We start from the raw sequence: 22,986 nt of genomic DNA on the forward strand, positions 1-22,986 counted from the left end.
GCAATGCGAAAGGGCAGTTTTCTGGAACCCCAATTACCTGAAAATGCTCATGCAAGGGACGATATGACAGAATTCGCCGCTGACAGCTCAGCAGACGTTCCCAGGGCGCACGGGCTCTTCTGCACGGCTCTGCCCAGGGAAACTGGAAGGGCTGAACCAAAGCAACAGCGGCGGAGCAGAGGGGAGGCGGGGTGTCCACAGCCGCTCAGCCAGGGCTTGCAGAGCCCCGAGCAGGAACGCTGTCCTGGGCTCCCCAGGCCATCCTGCCCTGTGCTCCTCCTTGCCTGCGGAGTGGCTTTTTCCCTACCGTCCGGACCAAACGCCTCTTCCCCAAGTGGCTCCCCCAGCGCCCGTGTTCTCTTCTCTCTCTGAAAGACCCAGCTCAAGCCCCACCTTCCACAGGAAGCCCGTCCTGACCGTGCCAACAAGCGTGTGCTCTTTTGCCTCGACGCTCGCACAGCACCAAGTGTGCAAGCCCTCACATGGACCCTGCCGCAACGTCTTCTGTCGTCTCCCCTATTACTCTCGTGCAGTGACTTAATTCTTTAGCGAGTCCTCAAGGCCTTTGCGATGCCAGAAATCGCGTGTCCTTCTTGCATTCCTGCCACGGTTTCACTGGAAGCCCTGTGATGATCGCGAGCAGCAGAGATGGAACCGGGCAGCCTCTCTCTGCTCAGGGAAGCAGCTGCTCCCAGAGGAGGATCTCCTCTGCTACAGTCGGACACAGGGCAAGCGCCAGCCCCGCTGGTCCACCACACGCTCGATTCTACCAGAACATCATGGCTTTTACAATGCCGCACTGCTATGGGTCTGAATTCCTATTTGAAGACAGAAGCCATGACTCTTAGGATACAAAGAATCCAGGGGGATTTCATCTATCATTAGCTTCATGGGGGCAGGACATTGATCATAAGAGAAGCGCCAGTGAGGTTTAAACCCAGCATGCATCATTTTAAGCAATTCCAGAAGGACCTGGAATGAATTTCAGAGAGACTGTGGCTCAAAACACAGCTGGCTCTGTTAGTTTTGATCAATGGAAACTCAAGACCAGAGGGGCTGTGATCTGCAGAGGGTCATTCAGTGAGCTGGTGACGGCTCTGAGTCTAAAAGGCAGTCTCCCAGTGCCTATTGAAGAACACTTTCTGCATGCCAGGTTGCCTCTCCCTGCAAGACACACTTGATAACAGTCATTTCCACCAGGCTAGAATTGTGAAGTGAAGAGGAACTCGAGGAATACTACCCACAGTATCAATCCATACAGCACTGGGCACGATTACAGTACTAAAACGATCACCCTGATTGGTGATATAGTGAATGAGGTTGGACGACAGACTTAAGTAAAACCTAACTGAAACACAAAACCTGAATGCAAGTTCACGGAAACCTCCGGTCTGATACTGGGCTAGCCCCTGCCCTCTCTGAACCTCAGTTTCCCAGTAGGACAAAGGGGTGCCTGCAGGGTTTCTCAGTGGGGGAGCCACAGGTGTTTGACACGGTCCACTTTTCCGTGGGACTGTCCTCCATACTATCGGACACCTAGCACCCTGGCCTCGGGCCACCAAGTGCCAGTAGTGACCCGGTCAGTGTGACAACCTCAAATGCCCTCTCCCCCCCATATTTCACAATCTCCTGGTTAAGAACCTTCAAGAAGGTCTCCGAGGTCCCCGCCGGCTGGAAGATGCCGGCAGGAAGATACCAGCGATCGGCAGGAAGTGGCGCGGGCCTACCCGTAGATGTCCAGGACTCCAATGAAGGAGTGCTGCTTCAGGGAGGTGTGCAGGGCCTTGTTGACGTGCTCCACAATCCAGTGGAACAGCTGGGCGTAGATGTGCTTGGCCAGGGCGTCGCGTGCGTTGACCACCTGCTGCAGGGACATGGTCTTGACGTAGGTCTCCGAGGTGGTGACCAGCTTGCGATGGCACAGCCAGTGCTCCATCTGGCTGTGCTCCACGCCCAGCAGGCGGCAGAAGTCGCTCAGGTGTTCATCCTCAGGCTGGAAGAGACCCAGGAGAAGGGTTCAGGAGGGGCGTGGAGGACAGACCACGCCCTCTCCCCTCTTGCCAACTCTAGGCCCCCCAGAACCCCCCTTCATCCCCAGCCACTGCCCCCACCGTCTCCTGCACTCTGACACCCGAGTGATCATTGGGACCCAGAGAGTGTGGCTCAAACTGATAATACCGCTGGTGTTAGTCACTCAGTCGTGTCTGACTCTTTGCAAGCCCATGGACTGTAGCCCAGCAGGCTCCTCTGTCCATGGGACTCTTCAGGCAAGAACACTGGAGTGGGTTGCCATTTCCTTCTCCAGGGGATCTTCCCAAGCCAGGGATCAAACACGGCTCTCCCGCACTGCAGGCGGACGCTTTACCCACTGAGCCACCAGGGAAGCCCTAAGGGCCCGCTAAGGACCAAGTAATCAGCAGGGCTTTAAAAAACACCTCTGCATTTGCCCTGTCCCCTCCTCCACTGCCAGTGGCCGCAGGGTAACGGGAGGAGAGGATTTTCAAGGGAAGGGAGCAGAATGAGAACTGAGAGCTTAGGAATGGATAATCCACCAAGAGTAAGGGGCTAGAAGGCAGAATCACAGTGACTGTAACTTCCAGCTGCAGAGCAGTGCTCTGTCCACAGCCCAGGAGAGGGCCTCAGTTTCAAGCATTATCTTGAACTGACCCACAGCCCAGAGCAGCGTGCTCAGCAATGAGCCCTGGGCTGACCCCCTACCCTGGTCGGCAATAGTGCACGGACACTGCCCTTGTCCCAAGTCACCAAGCAGAGCTGCTTTCATCTTAACCTCAGACTTCCACTAAACTTATATGTGATACTAAACACATAGCCCCAAACTTATTTATATTCTTTCAGCACTTGCCACGTGGAAAAAAAAGTGATTTTAGTGGAAAGCTAGGACAAATGGTAAAAGTAAGGGACCAGTTTTGATCAGGGAAGAACACTTGGAATGCTATAACCTACATTCATGTTTAGAGCTGGGGAAAATAGGAATGCCTCACCATAAAGGTGAGAAGCTGAGTCCCAGAGAAGTGCAAGAACTCACCCAGGTAGCCAGCTGCACGTGATCCTGACCCTTACTTACCCAAAGTACCAAATCTTACCACCTGGCCCTGAGTCATTGATAACCAAGTCACCCAGAGTCTTATTTCACCCAAGTGTATGAGTCTCCTGGGTCACCCTTGCTGCCCATTCATGACTCCCCCCAGAAAACCTGCTTTTTGCTGTATCCAGGTTTTTGCTGGGTTTTTGCTGTATTCATTCCCACATCTGACTCCCCCAGGGAAAGCTGATAACCCAGCCATGAGCCTGCTGGAGAGCTTCAGGACTCCGAGGTGGAAAGGCAAGGCAATCCGGGAAGACCCTGAGCTACCTCCTACTGGCCCTGAATTGCTTGGAGACTCGTTTTCTGATGAGGCTGCCATGGAGGATGTAAGTGTGGGGCCTGTTCAGTGAAAATTAACACAGATAACTGACCACTGCCCCAGGCCATTTTCCCTCCTACAGAAACTTAAAATCCATCTACCCAAATACACACAATTACAAAACAATAAAATGTCAGAGTAGGAAAGAACTCTTCAAATCATGAAGGCCTGAGGTTTTCCAGAGAATGGCTTGTGGAGTATTAGTTACAAAGACCAGTAACTGGCTGTATCCAACAAGAGTGCAGGGGTGGGGAGAGTGACTGTAAGTTGAACATGGTGGAAGGGGCTTGTTAACATACCCTGTGACACACACACACAGACACTGAGAGGGGGGTGGGGGGAGAGAGAGAGAGAGAGAGATTTCACAGAGCATTTCCTGACCTTAATTGACAAAGACTCTTAACTTCCTAAGAAATTGCCTAGGGTTAAGGTTCTTACGAAAATACTAAGGGATCATCATTCTAATCCAATCCTCTTTATTTTTCACATGAGAAAAAACAGGGTGAAATAGAAGCCCCCTGACTGTGGCCCAGAGCTCCTAACCAGGCTCTGGGGGTGGGCAGAGAATCAGCTTGGGCTGGGGGCGTGGGAGGACTCTGCCTTTTCACTCACTCAGTGGGGCAGCTGTGGCCACTTCTGGCCAAGAGCCTTCTAACCCTGCAGCTCTTCCCTACACTGCCACCACCACCTACCCTCTCCTGCAAACAGAAAGCCCTGTGTGATAGCATTAAGTGCCTGAGGACAGCTTGGCAGGCAACAGGTTCAGAGGTAGCAGGTGTCCAACTTGTTAATCTGACCTGTTACCAAGAAGTCCTTAACTGCTAGGCAAAGCACTGAGCTGGATTCCCTGACATGTAAACGGCCCACTAGCAGCAAACATGACCGCCCAAGGCCTGCCCGCAGCCTCTCTCCCCTCCCTGTCATCTCTCAGGTGAACACAGTACAGAAAGAACCATGAGTTCTGGAACTGCCTGACTGTCACCACGGGATGGGTTCTTATCTGCTGTGGTAGGGTGTGGCTTGGCCGTAGATTACCCACTTCTGACTGCTGATTAAAGGTGATGACTGAAACTGATTTAATGCCATGCAATTACATTTAAGCTTAATTAAATGATGCTAAACCCATCACAAATGGCCAGCATCACAGGCAGCAGATGAGTTTTGTGGGCCCCAATTGCCAAATTCAAGAAACAGATTGCCTCTGGTGTCCAAGTAATCGCATGCTGCTGTATCTCCAAGGTAACTGTGGCAGGCAGGGGACATATTTTCATGCTTTAATTACAAATAAAAACCACCGAGCAGAAGGCACAGTGCATCAGGACCCACAGCCTTTCCAGCAGGAGGTCCACCCTACGTGCCTGAGGCATTATCCGGAATCACTACCAACCGTTTAGTGAAGCATTTCCCAAGTGCACACGGTATGCCCAGCGCTGTGCCGGGCACCAGGCTGGTGGAGGACTGCCCAGCCCTCAGGGACTGAGAAGCAAGGCTGGCAGTGGTCTGGGAGAGACAGCACTGGCCAGGCTCTGACTTGGCTTTGCCTTGAACCGTCATGATGACCTTACAGAAAGAGTTCCTCTCTCTGGGTCTTAGTTTCTCCAATCCCGTGAAGGAGAGTGATGTAACAAGAAGGATGAGAACAGTCAAGGACTCAAGCCCTCGAGCCCTGTGCCAAGTGCCCCCACCTGCAATGAGGACACAGACTCAAAGGGGAGTCACTATCAGTAAACGGCAGAACCCAAGTTTGAATCCTGGCAGTCCTGACCCAAGACTTCTCTCTCCCAGTTAGTTCTCGACACAGCCTCTACCTGGAGAGCGAGACCCACCTAGACCACAGACCTGTGCTCAAATCCTCTGACTCCCATCACCTCTCAGGTAAGGGCCTCCTGCACCACGTGGTGTCCAAGCCTCCAGCTGCCAGGCGTCCTCCCCCGTCCCTTCACCACCATCTGTGTCCTCTGTCCCCTCTCCAAGTGTGCCCGATACCCCTCCCTCACAGCCTTTGCACACACACTTGTGGGTGCCAATGTGTGTCAGGGCTGGAGAACAGCAGACACAGTCCCTGAGCTTAGAGGGCGAAGCAGGCATCGATGTGCTGCTGCCAGTGAACATTCACATGCCTTCCCCCCTGGAGGGCCCTGCACAGGCTGGTGTGGGAATCCGCTAGAAGATCAGAGCGACACTCCACTTGCTAGCAGAGCCTTAGCTTTCGAGGGAGGGGCCCCACCCCACCCCCGAGCACAGGTGCCCAGAGGCTCTCTGGCCCTGGTCCTCCCGCTTTGCCGTCAACCACCCCCAGGACCCCTCCACTGGCTCACTGCGCCCCCCGCTGAGCCGAGGGAGCCCCCGCCAGCCACCCATCTGCTTGGGGGGTGTCCACCGAGTCCTGGGCCCTGTGCTGGGTGCTGGCACGACCACAGTCAGCAGAACAGTCCATGTTCTCATGGGCTCTGGAGTCTCATGAGGGGCAGAGACGTAGCAAACCAGCACATAATAAATGTAAAAGAACCACCACCCTGAGAGGGTCGGAGGAGAGGCGTGAATGTGGTAAGAACCCACGATGGGGGTGTGGCCAGGCTGTGACCTTGAGAAGGAGGAGACCGGGGTGGGGGGGGAGGCCAGGGGACAACTGTCACCGTTCCTGCATTTCTCCACCGACACAGGAGCTCTCCAACGCCAACCTTCCCAGACTCACCCGTCCCCGGCAAGAGGCAGAGAACGGGTGCCCTGAGGAACCAGGGGGCATTTACAGGGGTGGGGGGGTGCGGTAGAGAGGCAGGGATGCTCTGTGCTCTAAATACTCAGGCCAGGGGGTGTCTGGCTTGTACTAGGGCTCATCCATCACTCCCCACATGAGCACGGCACCAGGGTCTTCTCCACTCACCACAGTCTGTCTCACAGCATCGTCACTGCCAACTGCACTGCCCTGTGGCACACGCACGTATACACACACAGGCACACGCACATCCACGTCTGGGGCCACCAAGCACAGCCCAGCTCCAGCGTTTCCTGCTTTCACATGGACTGCAGATCCCATGCTGAGGGTGCTGGCAGCCCTCCTGGGCTCCAAACCCAAAGCTATTTTGTCTCTTTTAGGGAAGATGTATGGGGGTGGGATGGGTGATGAGCTCAGTCAAAGGCCAGCTACCATTCAGGTCGTCCTCTCCTCTGAGGCAGGGCCCAGTTTAGCTGAGTTATAAAACGCACAGCGGGAAAAGCATCAGCTTGTGAGTGGCGACAACGCTCATGGTCAGGTTCATTATCCACAGCATCGTCTTCTGTATTTCCCCAGTCGTTTCAATCCCAAGTCTTTGGCAGCAAGAATCGTACTTTGTACCTCCCAGGACTTGGCCATAAATGGACACAAAAGACCTAAAATAAGCAACTGCAGACTCACTCACGAGGGTCAGAAGACCAGTTCAGTCCAGCCTGACACCATCACACAGCAGAGAGCACACAGCACGCTGTCTGTACTGCTTGTGACTGGCGGTGCTCCCCCACCCACCCATGTAGACATTCTTCTATCTACCATAGACAAGGCACCAGGGAAACAGTCACTAAGAGCATCTACAGAGCACTTCACAGCGTGCAACACAGTCTTATAGATGTCTCAATATTCTCCTTTGTACTGCCAAAATCCTGGCCACCGTTGTCTTCAATCCTGCCTACCCGATTAGACTATAAGCTCCTTGGGGTCGGTCAGCAGCATGGTGTCCAATACCCCTTCACGTCCCAGCAAGCACAGACCAGAAGTACTCATGAGCTGAACACACTGTAGAATCTCATGGACTTCAGGATACTTGGGAAACCAAACCATCAAAAAGAATTTATTGAATAACCCCTAAATTCCCTGCCCTCAGCGACAGAACCTTGATGGCAGCTGATTTGAAAAGGATTTGTTCCTTTAAAAAATTATCAGCAAGGAAACAGAAACCGTTTTACCCTTAAGAATAAATAACCTATGAATGTCCTCTAAGTGCAAAGACATCTCAGTTGTACAAAACTGGAGGGACAGAGTGGAGTGTGCACGTGTTATCTCCCGTGCTGGAGGGCAACTTACTGAGACTCTACAGGATTCACCATCACGCTCGGCTTCAATCTCCACATTTCCAAGGTGCAGGATGGAAGCAATTATCTTAAAAATGCTTATCTGATGGGACTCTCTCACTCCTGGGGAAAAAAAAAAAATGAATGACACTCAATATCCACGGTAGGATAGAAAGGATGTTTTACTTTCTTTTTAAGGACTTGCAAAAAAAAATGTTGCATTTTCCTTTCCAGGCCAATGACTCCCTAAAATGATCCAGGATCCTCACCAAGTAATTACCTCTCACAATAACAGCTCAGAGGGCAAAGGGGGTCCTTGGACTAAAAGAGAAATATCTTCATGGTGATTGTTCTGATCAAACCAGATGGGTTGCAGGACCGTTTTAACTTCTCTGAGAGCAAAGGAGAGGCGGCAATCATGCAGACCTGTTTTGGGCTTTATTTCAAACCAAGCGCTTTACCGATATTTCTTATGAGTTTAATACGAATGGTCATTTATCTGCAGTCATTTTTCTCTCAATATAATATCCCACAAACATCTGTGGCACACATCTGAAGTGCCAACGAGGGAAGAAGAGGAGAATTTCTCCTGGGGACACTGTTACAGGCTGGACAGCCAGCTGTCCCTTGGCTGTCCCCCTGGGGCTACTGTTTATGACACTATATGCTCCTTCAGTTAGAGATACACATACCTATTCCGGAGCCACTGGCAGCAAATACCTACTGTCAATTTTGTTACTTATGCATGTAAGTTATCAAAGACATGGATAATGTCTTAACATTTAAATTTAGCTTTAAGGTATTACTTCTTTTAAAATATTTATTTATCCATTTGGCTTCAATGGGTCTTCACTGTGGCATGTGGGATCTTTCCTTGTGGCATGCAAACTCTTAGTTGCGGAATGTGGGATCCAGTTCCTCAAGCAGGGATCAAACTCCAGTCCCATAGTTTGGAAGCTCAGAGTCAAACTCTCTGGACCACCAGGGAAGTCCCATCATTTCTTTCTGAATTACCTAATATTTCAGACTTAAAAAAGGCTTCAGACAATAGAGTGAACACCAGTCAACCTACCATTCAGTTTAAGAGATAATACAATTACCACCAAATTCCTCCCCAGAGGCAGTTACTTATTTTTAAGATATTAATTCACTCAAGCTAAAATAAAAAAAAGTCAGTGACACCTATATAAATGGCAGCAAAGATGTGTCATGCAAGGATCAAAGCTTTACTCAGATAATCAATAAAGTGGACAACCCAAACATGAACTAGACAAATTAACTCTAGATGTGAATAATGTTGGGCTTCCCAGTGGATCAGATGATGAAGAATTTACCTGCAAAGTAGGAGAACCTATGTTTGATCTCTGGGTTGGGAAGATCCCCTGGAGGAGGAAATGGTAACCCATTCTAGTATTCTTGCCTGGAGAATCCCCATGAACAGAGGAACCTGGTGGGCTACAGCCCATGGGGTCACAAAGAGTCAGACATGACTGAGCAACTCACACACACTGTCTAAATTTCACAGGGTGAGGGATTTACTTTTTAATTTTTATTACCCAATATCTTCAAAACATACAAATTTTAAAAATTACAATGAATTCCTGTTCTTGTTTCATTATATCCCCAGTGCCCGGAACACAACAGGTGCTCAGAAACACGGGTGGTAGGATGACGATACTGATACTTGTTACACAGAGGGCAAGTGCTTACACATGTCTACAGAAACGTATGCATCATTCCAACATCTGGTTTTATTTAAGCTAACAAACCAGAAAAACAGCCAGAGGGTGAACATTTAGGCACATGCCCTGATTCAGCGTAACTTGACTGGCAAAAGGAAGACAGGTTAAAGCCAGAGGCTGAAACCCAGGACAAGACAGGAGGTTACATACCTGCTTAGGGGTTAAAGCGCCAGGCTTGCGAGTGGAGCTCAGAGGGCTCTCCAGTAAGTCCCATAGAAGAACAAGGGAAGTGGGTGCTAAGCCCGTCACTTTCCTCTCCCCTTCACTTATTCTTAGGAACCAATGATGCGTCAGCTTCCCAAGCCCTAACTACCCTGCCATGGTATGAATGTAAGTGGTAGATATTGAATGCCTGTTGAAACCTAACAGTAGTTAGGATTTCTGCACTGTACTGATCAGACAGTCCCTTCTTAACACAGGATTCTCTGAATATGCTGCACCTCTTTCTGGGGAGCAACAAAACAAATAAAAAATAATCAAACAAAAGAGTAAAATATGGGTTGGTCACCTATGGCTCGTAGCCCATCGCTGGTTTTTCTAGATAAAGTTTTACTGGAATACTGTCAGTTCTTACTTTTACATTTTGCCTATGGCTACTTTTACACTACGATGGCTGAGTAGTTGCTACAAAATCACGTGGCCCAGAAGGCCCAAAATATTTACTATCATGTCCTTTAAGAAAAACTTTGCCAAACTCTGGGATTTGAAAGATGGGACAGGGCTTATTAAAGAGTAGGGAAGAGTGGCTTATTAAAGTAATTCCATGTGCTTTGGAAATCTAAGTACCGAGTCTCCTTAGGGCCTTGGAGGGCACAACCTTGATGAGCTCACGCCCACCACCCACACAGGGGCCCTTCTCCCTTCTGCACAGAATGCTATCTTGCTCAGCGTCGAGTCTCCTCTAAACCTGCTCCCCAGCTCTGGGAAATAAAACAGCTGTGTGATGCTGGGGAAACTCAGGGGTGCCTGTCCTCAATTTGGTATCTCTCAGCTTCAAAGCTGCCCTTCTTTGCCCTGCTTGGTCACACTGGACCTAGACCCTGTGAACACTTCCTCTTGGCCGGCGGGTGGTATATGACGCTTGGCCAGTAGAGGGCGCTGCGGGGACTCCGCCAGGCGAGAGGAGCTTTCCCCTTCCTGGGTCTGGTCTGGATGTGAGAGTTGGACTATCAAGAAAGCTGAGCGCAGAAGAATTGATGCTTTTGAACTGTGGTGTTGGAGAAGACTCTTGAGAGTCCCTTGGACTGCAAGGAGATCCAACCAGTCCATTCTAAAGGAAAACAGTCCTGGGTGTTCATTGGTAGGACTGATGTTGAAGCTGAAACTCCAATACTTTGGCCACCTGATGCGAAGAGCTGACTCACTGGAAAAGACCCTGATGCTGGGAAAGATTGAGGGCAGGAGGAGAAGGGGACGACAGAGGATGAGATAGTTGGATGGCATCACCGACTCAATGGACATGGGTTTGGGTGGACTCTAGGAGTTGGTGATGGACAGGGAGGCCTGGCGTGCTGTGGTTCATGGGGTCGCAAAGAGTCACACACGACTGAATGACTGAACTGGAACTGGTCCCTGGGGTCATCAGCACTCATCCTGGAATCCTGGGCACCTCTCAGCTGAGAAACCAGCTGTGTCCACAGGCCAGGCACCCCCATTAGAAGCTGCTTCTGAGAAGTTCTGGCTCCACTACACCCTGGGGTATACTGCAGTCTGCTTATACAGACTGGGGCTGGCTCACACCCTGCGGTAGCTTCCTTCACCACCAGAGGGCTTCCTGACCCTAGGGCAGCTGCATCCCCTACAAGAGTTGGAAATCTCAGCCCGGTGTGGGTGTGGGGCTCTCCTCTTCACTAGCTCCTGCACGGAATCTCCTCCTCACCCTCAAGATGGTTCTTTTACACCCACTACTTCTGGGCCCCTGAAATCCTCTTATTTAATAGCTAGTTATCTACTACTGCTCTTGTTAACAATTACAGTAATTTTACTCTGTTGGGATAACCAGTGTGGTTTCTGTCTCCTGGATACAAAAGGCAAACCATATATATCCACCAGTTATCCAGAGAAGGGAACGGCACTCAGACTTTGGCACAGGAAGTCCTGCTTTTCTCCCCACGTGGCGATCAGGGTGAGCCCTGTTCAGCCATGTTTTATTTGGACCTTGGATGAAATGTCCCTGATCCCCAAAGTAAAAGTGCGAAATGTTAGTCGCTCTCAACTCCATGGACTGTGGCCCGCCAGGCTCCTCTGTCCATGGGATTCTCCAGGCAAGAATACTGGAGTGGGTTGACATTTCTTTCTCCAGGGGATCTTCCCAACCCAGGGATCGAACCTGGGTCTCCTGCATTGCAAGCAGATTCTGATCCCAAAGAACCTAAGAAATACTGCTCTAGGTTGATCAGACCTCTCAGAGGCCAAACTTTCATCAGGGAAGGGCTGGGAAAAGCACCAGGGCCCCCTGAGCCACTCTGCGGATTTCAGGCTAACTTCCCAAGCTTCCCCTTTGTTGGCTGCAGGTCCCAGGAATTTACCACTTCAACTTCCCAGTTGAGCATGGATTCCTACCACCTTGGGGCTCTTCTCCCCCAGAACTGGCCAGAGAAGGGGCCACTTTCCTCTAGCTCTACTGCCGACTCAATGGACATGAGTTTGGGCAAACTCCATGAGCTGGTGATGGACAGGGAGGCCTGGCCTGCGGCAATCCATGGGGCTGCAAAGAGTCGGACACGACTGAGTGACTGAACTGAACTGCCCTTTAGGACTGAGAAGAACAGAGAGAAATTCTTGTTTTATGGATTCCACTGCTAAGCTCGAGATGGAAACAGCATTAACAGACAGAGCACTGCCTGAATTACAGAGCTGCCAGGTCTTTGCGCTCCATTTCCAACTTGGATCCCACAGTGGTGGTGCGTAGGTAGTTTCAGCCCCTAGGGCACGTTCTTTCTGCTAGAACACACTGCTTCAAACCCAGACCACAACACAAAAGAGATACGTCTCCTCTCGGTTTGTGTCCATGCCCTGTGGGAATGAAAGGGGCGGGGCGGGGGGGGGGGTCCATGGTGGTCCATGGTTGATCCGAGAGATCAACGCTCAAATCCTATTGTTAAGAAAGGGCATAAGAGCTCCACACCATCAGCTTGGGAGCCTGCAGGTTGGGGTAGAATAAAAAGAAGAAGATATTCACCAGGAGCCAGAGGGCTTCCCCACCAGCTTATTAAGCTTGGTAAGCCAAGTAGGACATTGCTGAGCTTTCTTCTCCGTGACATCAACCCTTTGGTCCTTTCTCCCCATCCCCAAGCTCCTTACCAACGAGTGTGAAGGCTTGTCGAGTCTTCTCAAAGTCCTCAGCATCATCCACACCCTCGATGACCGTGTTTCCTCCCTGTGATGTGTAGAAGAAGTCCTCAGCACAGGCTGCAGTGGGAAGGGAAGTGAGGGGTCAGGCACAGGGGGGATGCTGCGTCCCAGGGTCACCGCAGAGCACACCCCCAAGCATGCCTAGCCCCGGGGCAAGCTGTCCCAGGCCAGAGTTTATTCCCAGCAAGATGTGGAACCCTTTCAAATTTCATCTTTTTTTTAAATTGTGGTAAGAGTTACATAAAACATACAATTTTAATCATATTTAACTACAGAGTTCGGGGCTTCCCTTGTAGCTCGGCTGATGAAGAATCTGCCTGCAATGCGGGAGACCTGGGTTTGATCCCTGGGTTGGGAAGATCCCCTGGAGAAGGGAAAGGCTACCCACTCCAGTATTCTGGCCTAGAGAGTTCCATGGACTGTACAGTCCATGGGGTCGCAAAGAGTCGGACACGACTGAGCGACCTTCACTTTCACTCTCTTTCAACTACAGCGTTCAGGGGCACTGCGTGCATTCACACTGCTGTGCAGTCTTGCCATCACCCACCTCCCGAATTTTTCACCTTCCTAAACCGAAACTCTGTCCCCATTAGACACTAAGTCCCCTTCCCCCTCCTGATCCCACCCGCACCCCTGAGCATCTACCAATGTACTTTCTGACTCTATGAGTTTGACTATTCTAGGTGCCTCGTTTAAGTGGAGCCAAACAGGGTTTCAAATATCATCTTTATTGACCACAGCAAATGGGACAGAAGACTGAGGATCAAAAGACAGTAAGCTACACTTCAGTGGAGAACCTGTTGCTTGCGTTAAACGGATATGTGAAAAAACATGAGAAAATAAAATGGCTGGTTCAATTACAGTAAAATTCAATTACAGTAGAGTTCAATTACAGCAAACTTATCTTTAAAAGGCTCTGAGAAACATGGTAAAAAAAATGTACACCCACCCTAGAAGCAGACCTCCGTGACCATCTGTAATCTCTGACAGCTTCATTTAACACATGAAGGGCAGTGACGTGCCCAGGGGTACACAGCCTTTTTTGTTTTAAACATTAGGGCACCGTGAGCTATTTAAGCATGTGTGCAAACCCAGGTTGAGGCTCAGTGCCTGCCCTCAACCCTCAGTTTAATTCCTCTTCCGTCAGGCCTCTGCTCACCGCCTGGAAGGGGAGTGAGCAGGCACCCAGTTATCGATCCAGAGGCGCCCTCAGGGGAGCGCATGGAGCAGTGAGCCAGGCAGCATCTGCACCCCAGGGCTCAGAAGCCAGCATTTCAGGCAACAGTTGCAGCCAATCAACATTACCCTCGAAAGTCACTTACACTTTCCACAAACTAGCACCTCTGTGGGGCTACAACCCTGTCCAGGGCTTGGATTTGATAAGATGCCAACACTGGACACTGGCTGTTTTCCTTCCGCCCCTGCAAACACCAGCACAAAGATCTTCTCTTGACCTGGGCACGCACGGTTGATGGCACATTAGCTACACGGGCTTCAGCACAGCTTCCCGGCAACTCCCGGTGACCCCCTTCAATACCTGTCCTTCTAACTTGATCTCTGAAGATTTTCTTCACTCTCTTTCCTTCCTCCCTCCTGACCGCCACTGCCCCGGGCCTTACTTACCTTCAGCTCCTGTTGTCTGAGAACTGTTGCAAAAGTTCCCCTGGCTTCTGCTCCTGTCCTTTCAAAACCCTCCTCCAAATCGCCGGAAACTGATCACACCACTCCCTGCCGAACGCTCCGTGGAGACCACTGCCCTCAAGGGAAAGGTCAAGCTCCCAAAAAGGGCCTCCCAGACCTTTGATTAAGTGGCTTCCTCCAAACACTCCAGACCCAGGGCTCTTCCTTCCTTCGCCACCTGTACGTCCCAGATCCAACAGCTTCCTCACTGCCACTCCTCGGGCTCCACTCGTTCAGGCCCTGCCAACCTCCCCTGCCAGATCTCTCCACTCCCCACCTCCGATCCCATGCTCCGGGAGCACTGCACTCTGCCAATTCCTCCCAGGGCCCAGTCCACGCTATCAGGCCCAGCAAGGAAGCAGCAGAACTCAGCCTCAAGCCCCAGTCTCACACACAACCAGCAAGGAACACTGTACACAGGAATAAACAGCATCATAGCAGTCACGTTTAATGGGGGCGGGCTTCCTGGAGGGGTCGTTTCAACTCCCCCTGATGACTGCAGGCACCTGAGCTGGGAGATGAAGGACTTCAGCCCCGAGCTCACTCACGGCCACAGCAAAAGCCCACTTTGATGAAGTAAGTGACATCAGGTCTTTGTGGAAGATGGCAAATTTAGATCTTTCGTTCTCATCACCCTGGAAGCTCTGACACAGAGTATTGTTAACAGCTTCAGAGGTTTAATAAAACACCAATTCTATGCCCCCTTCACATTTATCTTTCAAAACACCTCATTTGATGATTTTTACAGTGTCTGTATGAGGATGACTGAATACAGTCGTCCCTGTAGAGGAGAGTGAAAAAGTTGGCTTAAAGCTCAACATTCAGAAAACGAAGATCATGGCATCTGGTCCCATTACTTCATGAGAAATAGATGGAGAAACAGTGGAAACAGTGTCAGACTTTATTTTTGGGGGCTCCAAAATCACTGCAGATGGTGACTGCAGCCATGAAATTAAAAGACATTTACTCCTTGGAAGAAAAGTTATGACCAACCTAGACAGCATATTCAAAAGCAGAGACATTACTTTGCCGACTACGGTCCGGCTAGTCAAGGCTATGGTTTTTCCTGTGGTCATGTATGGATGTGAGAGTTGGACTGTGGAGAAGGCTGAGGGCCGAAGAATTGATACTTTTGAACTGTGGTGTTGGAGAAGACTCTTGAGAGTCCCTTGGACTGCAAGGAGATCCAACCAGTCCATTCTGAAGGAGATCAGCCCTGGGATTTCTTTGGAAGGAATGATGCTAAAGCTGAAACTCCAGTACTTTGGCCACCTCATGCGAAGAGCTGACTCATTGGAAAAGACTCTGATGCTGGAAGGGATTGGCGGCAGGAGGAAAAGGGGAGGACAGAGGAGGAGATGGCTGGATGGGATCACAAACTCGATGAACGTGAGTCTGAGTGAACTCTGGGAGTTGGTGATAGACAGGGAGGCTTGGCGTGCTGCGATTCATGGGGTCGCAAAGAGTCGGACACGACTGAGTGACTGAACTGAACTGTGTATCCATAGAGGGTTGGTTCCAGGACCCCCCACAGATGCCAAAATCTTCAGATGCTGAAGTCTCTTATATAAAATAGAGCTTTCCCAGCGGCTCAGACAGTAAAGGATCTGCCTGCAGAGCAGGAGATCTTCCCTGGATCGGGAAGATCCCCTGGACAAGGGAATGGCAAAACACTCCAGTATTCTTGCCTGGAGAATCCCCTGGACAGAGGAGCCTGGCGGGCTACAGTCCATGGGGTCACAAAGAGTAGGACACAACCGAGCAACTTATATAGAACGCTGTAATACAATCAGCCCTCTACAACTGTGGGTCGAATTTCGGTTTGCTGAATCCACGAAGTAGAAACTGCAGATATGGAGGGCCAAATGTATATTTACTCCCATTTTCCAGACAGGCAAACTGAGCGCCGTAGGGTTTTTAGGGGTAGGCTCACCCAGGGTTTGGCCAGGCCTGGCAGCCCATTCCTTGATCACCCTGCTAAGGAGATGGTTATCTATGACATCCCATTGCTTAGCCATAGATACAACCTAACTTTTTATCAAAAGTATCAGCTGATGTACTAGAGTTGTTTGCGACTCTGAGAAGAAGAACACTAAACTGTCACCCTGGAGGAAGGAGGCATTTTCAAAATCAAACACCTGTTGTTGTCAGCAGCCAGGGCCCTGCCGTCTCACATTCTAAGTCAGACAGACCACTCCACCCTTCTGGGCTTTGAGTTCCCAAACTCACAGGCCCTGCAGGGTAACTTCCCCCCACTGAGGTTCATCACTGCAAGGGTACCCTGGCCAATCACAGCATCCTCTACTACAATCAAAATAACTATCTTCCTCCCCTCTGCTTTAAGGCTGCATTCACCTCTGTTAACATCACACTGCAGACTCTCTTCATAAGACAGACATCCCAACAGGCTGCAGTCCCTATTTACTTAGCCTGCCTGCATCTCAGCTCTATGTTTAGGCCCAGGAAGCCAATTATCCCATCCTAGAGAGGGCTTCTCTTGTCCTCCAGTCAGGTCTCTCTCTTTACTTAGAATTCCCAAGGAGACAAACACCATGGAATCCCCTATTAACTGGTTCACTGGATCAAACCAGTGTACAAAGGGGTCGTGAAGCCAGCAATGAGAGCAATGGACCATCAAGACCCCGGCCCAGGGCTTGTACTTCACCTGGGGAGGCTGTACTCCAACTTGTGCAAGGCAAGAGAGGGTGCTTATAAAACTGTATCAGTATAGCCAGGGAAATAAAAGAAGAAAGGATTTATTCCTGACTGTGTGAGAGGAATGCGAGTCCACGATACTTCTTTTAACCAGCATTTATGCATATTCTAAGGCTTCTCAGGTGGCACTCGAGGTAAAGAACCCGCCTGCCAGTTCAGGCGACATAAGAGACGTGGGTTTGATCCCTGGGTTGGGAAGATCCCCTAGAGGAGGGCATGGCAACCCACTCCAGGATTCTTGCCTGGAGAATCCTATGGACAGAGGAGCCTGGTGAACTCAAGTCCATAGTGTCGCAAAGAGTCCATAGCGTCACAAAGTTACTTAGCAGGCACACATGTATGCATTCTCTAATACATTATTAATTGTATATTTTTTTTAAATTTCACACTGAGGTCATTTTAATACAACAGACCACCAACACAGGGCAAAGGAAAGTGTGGCTGGCTGTCTGCACATCTGTTAGCTACTCTGTCCTCAGACAAATGCACAGAACTCCTGCAGGGCCAAGGGGTCTTACAGAGACCTCTGCATTTGAACAACAGTTTAAGTGAAGAAAAGCGGGGGAAGGCGAGGCATGTCTGAATATTCACTAGAAGCCACCGGCTCGCCCTTCTTTTATTTGACGTTTTCATCCACTCAACCAGGGTTATCAGTGGAACTAAAAATGTCAAGCTTCAGGGCTCACAGCCAATCCACCCACAAGGCAGAAGACAGCCTCACGCCTGAGCATGAGAGCTTATCAAAGGCTCTTCACGTCACTCCAAGATGCTCTTGGAGGGCACAGGCAGGTAAGAAAGCAAGAAACTAATCCAACTGGGTAGTTTTTCAACTCTCCAGCCAGGGGCCTAAGGAGCTTGCATCTTGCTGAAACACGGAGTAAAGAAAAGTCATTCTCACCTCAATGCTCTCCTGTAAGTGGGGAAAAAAAAAAAAACCCGATGATTTCTTTCCTATTAAAGTTACATTTGGAATAAAATGGTCCAAATACAGCCAGATGGGTCTTGCCAGTATTCATTCATTTTCTATAAAATTAGCCCTAGAAAAAAGTCTTCATCCCCTGCAGGTTGGCTCTGAGAGGTCCCGCAGGGCCCGTGGGAAGGAGTGGGGGAGGATGGTGTCAGCCTTTACATGGCCTGCCTTTCTGGTCCCTGTGACTGCGAGCCAACATCAGAACCCCAAGCAGCCAGCTCATGGCAGAACCCATCAAACAAGGCTGGTAGCGTTCACTCCTTTTCTGAGGAGTTTACAACCCCTGGGGACAAGCAAACCTGCAAGCACTGAGCAGCTCGAGCAGGGCACAAAACCAGTGTCAAGCGTCATCCAAGGCTTCCTCCTTTGGGGTCCAACTTAGACCAACTGTCCCTGAGCAGCTGTGACCCACTCCTTAGCACACCCTTCTCACTCTGTATTGTAAGCGAAGCAAGGGCAGGACCCACCATGTCTGGTTCAACAGTACAGCCCCAGGGTCAAACTTGCCTGCATAGGGTTCAGTGAATGAAGGAACTGGTGCTGAAGCGCTCGACACAGGCACTGACTGCTACCAGCCAAGCAGAGCAGAGAGCGAAGAGGGCAGACCCAGGCTTGACATCCTGCTGTATTCTACCTCCTGGGAGCCTCGGCTGGAGCGGCCAGAGGTGGATCTGGCCCTGGGCCCTTATGGTGGCAAGGATTTGGCTCTGGGACCGCCAAGCCTCAGAAGTCTAGGTCTCTAACCATTGTACAACAGGCAGCTAGCCCCTGTCTAGACATCCAGCTCTGTACCCCATCTGCTAGTCCTGAACCTACCCACACCTCCCAAAACTCAGATGACAGGCCAGGCCAGGCAAGCTGTGTGGCCTGAGGCTTGCCTTCAGGACAGAAACCCATCAGGAGTTGGCCTGGAGGACTCAGCAGCAGGAGTCAGTCGACACTCAGAGCTAAGGCCCCGCGTATAAGTGGGGGAGGGCTCCAGGCCCAAGGAGAGGGGCTGCATGGGTGCGGCATTGAGAATTAAAGCCTGCTCGCCCTTCTTGCCTTGGCTGGCTCTCAGCTCCACTCAGGGCTTCCCTGGTGGTTCAGACGATAAACAGTTTGCCTGCAGTGTGGGAAACCTGGGTTTGAGTCCTGGGTCAGGAAGATCCCCCGGAGGAGGGCATGGCAACCCACTCCCGTATTCTGGCCTGGAGAATCCCATGGACAGAGGAGCCTGGTGGGCTACAGTCCATGGGGTTGCAGAGTCGGACACGACTGAGCGACAAACGGGTTCACTTTCTCGGCTCCACTAGGTTCACATCAAGGCCCCTCAGCAAACAGCAGCAGCAGAAATGCAGGGTGAGGGGGACCCACCGGAAAGCTGTCCTCCTATCTGAGGGCAGCAGCAAGGCTCCCGCCGGCCTCCCGCTCCAGCTGCTCCATCCCGGCCCGAGCACTGCGGGCAGGTGTGTGCAAGCTGTCTGCCTGCGGGGAGGACCCTGAGCTGTGGTCTGGCTGGGGCTCAGGGTGCAGGGAAACTCCTCTCAGCACCCCACCTTGCCTTCCACAGGGAGGCCCGGGATTCTCCGATGTGCCTCTGGAGCCATCCCTGTCTTACCTCTGCTTTAGCCTCACCCCCTTCTTTCTCTTGGTCTCAATCCTCAAATGTGACTTAGAGTGGCTGGGCCACACTTCAGTGGCATGCGTTACCTAAATCTCTACATCCTCGTGGTGGGGACGTTTCTCAGGGTGTCTCGAGTGAAACATACTTTCCAAAATAATAATGAATGTTAATTTGCTGAGGCTCTGTGCAACACTGAGCCACCCCGGCCTCTTTTCCTCTTGTTCTCTGGGGGCATGAAACTCACAGAGGTCTGGGGCTGGGCCCCCTGAGAGGCGGAGCTGAGAACCCCAGGATGGAGGACCCTGAGCGGAGCCCCCAGAAGCACCCCCTGCTGCCGCAGCGCCCAGCCCCCGGAACGGGCAGCACCCCTTCACTTACTTAGTGCCAGCTCCTTAAATTCCGGAAGACTGGCAGCCGCACAGAGTTGGTAAAAGATGTGGTAATTCCTCTCGTCGTCTGCCTGGAGGAGAAAACACAGTTGCTCAGTGTGAGGGGCAGGGACCCCAAGAGTGTCCCCTGCCCTGTTCGAACTCCAGGGTGCTCTGGGGGACAGAGGTCAAGACCTTTCCTTCACGCCTCTGCCACCTTCAACTCCTACCTCCAGAGTCTGCATTCACTGTCACGGGGCCCTTCTGCCAACCAGAAGATGTTCACCTCTGGACTTAAGCAAAACAAGGCATGGTCTCTCTTCCTCCCTCACAGAGCATCCCTGCAGTTTCACCCGGGACAGCCCCATGGGTCGGTGCTGGCTCAGGCCACCGCACTGCCTAGCTCACGCTGGGAAGACTGTCACTTCCCTGGTGCAGGCTCCCTCTCGCCCCTGGGAGGCTTGGCACTAAGAGAAGCTCTGCCCCTGCAATCATCAGGCTGGGACGGCGAGGGGAAAGGTCCACGATGAGAAAGGACTTACAGTGGACATCAGGGCCAGACCTGCCTTACACAGGGGACAGGGGCTTCAGGAAGCCTGAGTGCAGACGGCAAGGAAGAGGAAAAAACCCATGAGGAGTCTAGCCATAGCCACAGTCAGAGCACGTCTCATCCATACCCAGCCCAGCAGGCCATCTGAGCCGTCACAGTGAAATTGCAGTGGTCCGCAAATGGGGCGGTCCCACCAAACCTGCGGGGTGGAGGGAACTGCACTTGGGTTGAGCTGCACCGACCGCCACTGGAGGCCAGGGTGCAGGAGGAGGACGGTCCCGGAGAGGCCAAAGACTATTCGGAAGGAGGGAACCAAAGGTGAGCAAAGAAGAACCGAGTCATGTGAGAAGCGAGATCTCCATTTATTTGTAAAGGAAACTAAGAAAATGGCCAAATAGCTTCTTTTTAAAATATAACTTACCAAGTGAGTTTCCTGGTGAAAGAGGAAACCCACAGACCCTATATGACATTGCCCAGATCACAAGACTCTGAAGTCCACAAGGAACATGATGTCTTTTCTTTGCTGCCTGGCACATCACAGACAACACGTTTGCTGACTGAATCTAAACACAATGCCCATTGAAACATATCAATACGGGATAAAAGATTTTTCAGGTCTGATACCTATAAATGAAAACTTATTAATAAAAAAAATGAAGAAAGAAGACCAAAAGCACAAGTCTATCCAAGCCCAGGTTCAGAAGACAGATGTTCTTTGGGCAGAGGGAGCGAACATGGAGCAAGGAAGCACCGTCCCCGGGAAAAAAGACAAAAAGCGCAGTCACACGGCTCACCTGAAAGACCACTCTGGACTTCTCCAACAGGTAGGTCCTCATGTTGGCCCCGATGATGCGGTACCTCTTGTCAAAGCCGATCTGAATGTACTTCCCGAAACGGCTGCTGTTGTCGTTGCGGGTGGTTTTAGCATTCCCGATGGCCTGTGCAGAAAAGACAAAGGTGTGCAAGACAGGGTGGGTTTTCCTGAGTTTCAGGACTGAATGCTCCTGGCAGCGTCTCTATTCCCTCCCTCCTCCTTCCTTCTAGAACTTGTTACTGAGATGACAATGGTTCAAGCAAAAGAAAACAGAGACCTTCATTTTCCTTTACTCCTAAGGAAGGCCAGTGAGCGTGAAGAGTTGACTGAGGGTCTCTAAAGGGGACTAGACAGCTGGAAGGTGCACCTCCCTGACCTTCTCCTCTTCCTTTTCCTACCTGGAATGTGCATGTGAGGGCCACTCTCCACCCCCACCCTGAGAGAGAGCCCTGATGCTTCAAGGCACCAAGTGACAGGCCACTGTCAGACTTCAGGAAGCCAATTCTGTTTGAAAAGTGGCAAGGAGGGCTGCATTCCCTAACACACAGGTAAAAGTGACCATTTCCCAGGCCTCCAACATGAACCAAGTCCTGGGCTCAGCTCCCTTCACTTTCCCTGAATCCAGGCAAGAATCCCAGGAGATGGGTATTATTAATTTCCCTCATATTTCTGGGAAAACTTGGGCTTAGAAAAGGTAAGCAGTGTGCTGAGGGTCACATGGCTGGCAAGTGCCAACACCAAGATACACATTCAGATACAACTGAGTCCACAGTCTGTGTTCACTCCACTAGGTTTCACGGTCCTTGTCCAAACTACTCACCACCAGACAGGAGCTGCCACCCATGTGGGTGACTTCTCACATCTCAAACAGTCAGGTCAAATCAAAGGATAAAGACTAAGACATGAATCCCCATGTTTAACTTCTCCTAAGAAAGGAGGAGAAAACCTTTCAGAGGATGGCAGGGAACCAACTCATTACTCCGAACAAGCAGTAAATAAGGAAGTAAACATCCACCCTAACTTTCCTGTGGAGACTCTATCAGGGTAACTAGTTAGTGAGAAGAAGCTTCTCTTCCTAGACTCACTCCTGCTGATAAATGTGGGAGGAAAAATTGAATGTGAACACCACCATTCTGTAACTCCTGATGAATTAACTGATCTAGGCACAAGCAATGGCTGCTGTCTCCACCAAAAGACAGCTAGACATTCTGTGCATCTTGATGGGAACACCCACCATCAGCAATAAAGTGTTCTTGGTTTTTAAAACAAACCAACCTAAATCTAACCAAGCCTTTAAATTTTACCACCCTTTTAGGGACATACAGAAAACAAAGGAACATGGTAACATCAGGAGGATGCAATCAGCAAAGGCCAGCTTGTGTGAAACTCTAAAGGATTATCTACCTTCAACCAAAAAAAACCACAAATCTCAATTTCAAAAATTTCAAATTTCGTCATTTGTAAAATGGCAACGAGAATGTTCTCTTCACCAGGGACTTACCCAGCAGTCCAGTTAAGACTTCATCTGGTTTGATTCCTGGTTGGGAAGCTAAGATCCCACATGCCTTATAGCCAAAAACACGCACGCACGCACGCACGCGCGCACGCGCACGCGCACACGCACGCGCACACACACACACACACGCACACACACACGCACACACACACACACACACACACCAAAACAAAAACCAGAAGCAATCTTGTAACAAATG

The 22,986-nt window shown here is 50.8% G+C and overlaps 1 protein-coding gene across 3 annotated transcripts in view; it reads right to left on the reverse strand.

The window, feature by feature from the left end:
• The window catches only part of MYO5B (myosin VB), a 340,666-nt gene that overhangs the window by 110,789 nt on the left and 206,891 nt on the right, over positions 1-22,986 (reverse strand). For all 3 annotated transcript variants that reach the window (XM_018039563.1, XM_018039562.1, XM_018039564.1), the window contains 5 exons: positions 21,252-21,395; positions 19,918-19,999; positions 12,518-12,625; positions 7,486-7,595; positions 1,728-1,993 (listed from right to left, as the gene is read on the reverse strand). In XM_018039563.1, the coding sequence (XP_017895052.1) occupies positions 1,728-1,993; positions 7,486-7,595; positions 12,518-12,625; positions 19,918-19,999; positions 21,252-21,395 (710 nt within the window). The remainder of the gene's footprint in view (positions 1-1,727; positions 1,994-7,485; positions 7,596-12,517; positions 12,626-19,917; positions 20,000-21,251; positions 21,396-22,986) is intronic.

The sequence above is a fragment of the Capra hircus genome, chromosome 24 (assembly GCF_001704415.2).
Source record: "Capra hircus breed San Clemente chromosome 24, ASM170441v1, whole genome shotgun sequence".
NCBI classification, from domain to species: Eukaryota; Metazoa; Chordata; class Mammalia; order Artiodactyla; family Bovidae; genus Capra; species Capra hircus.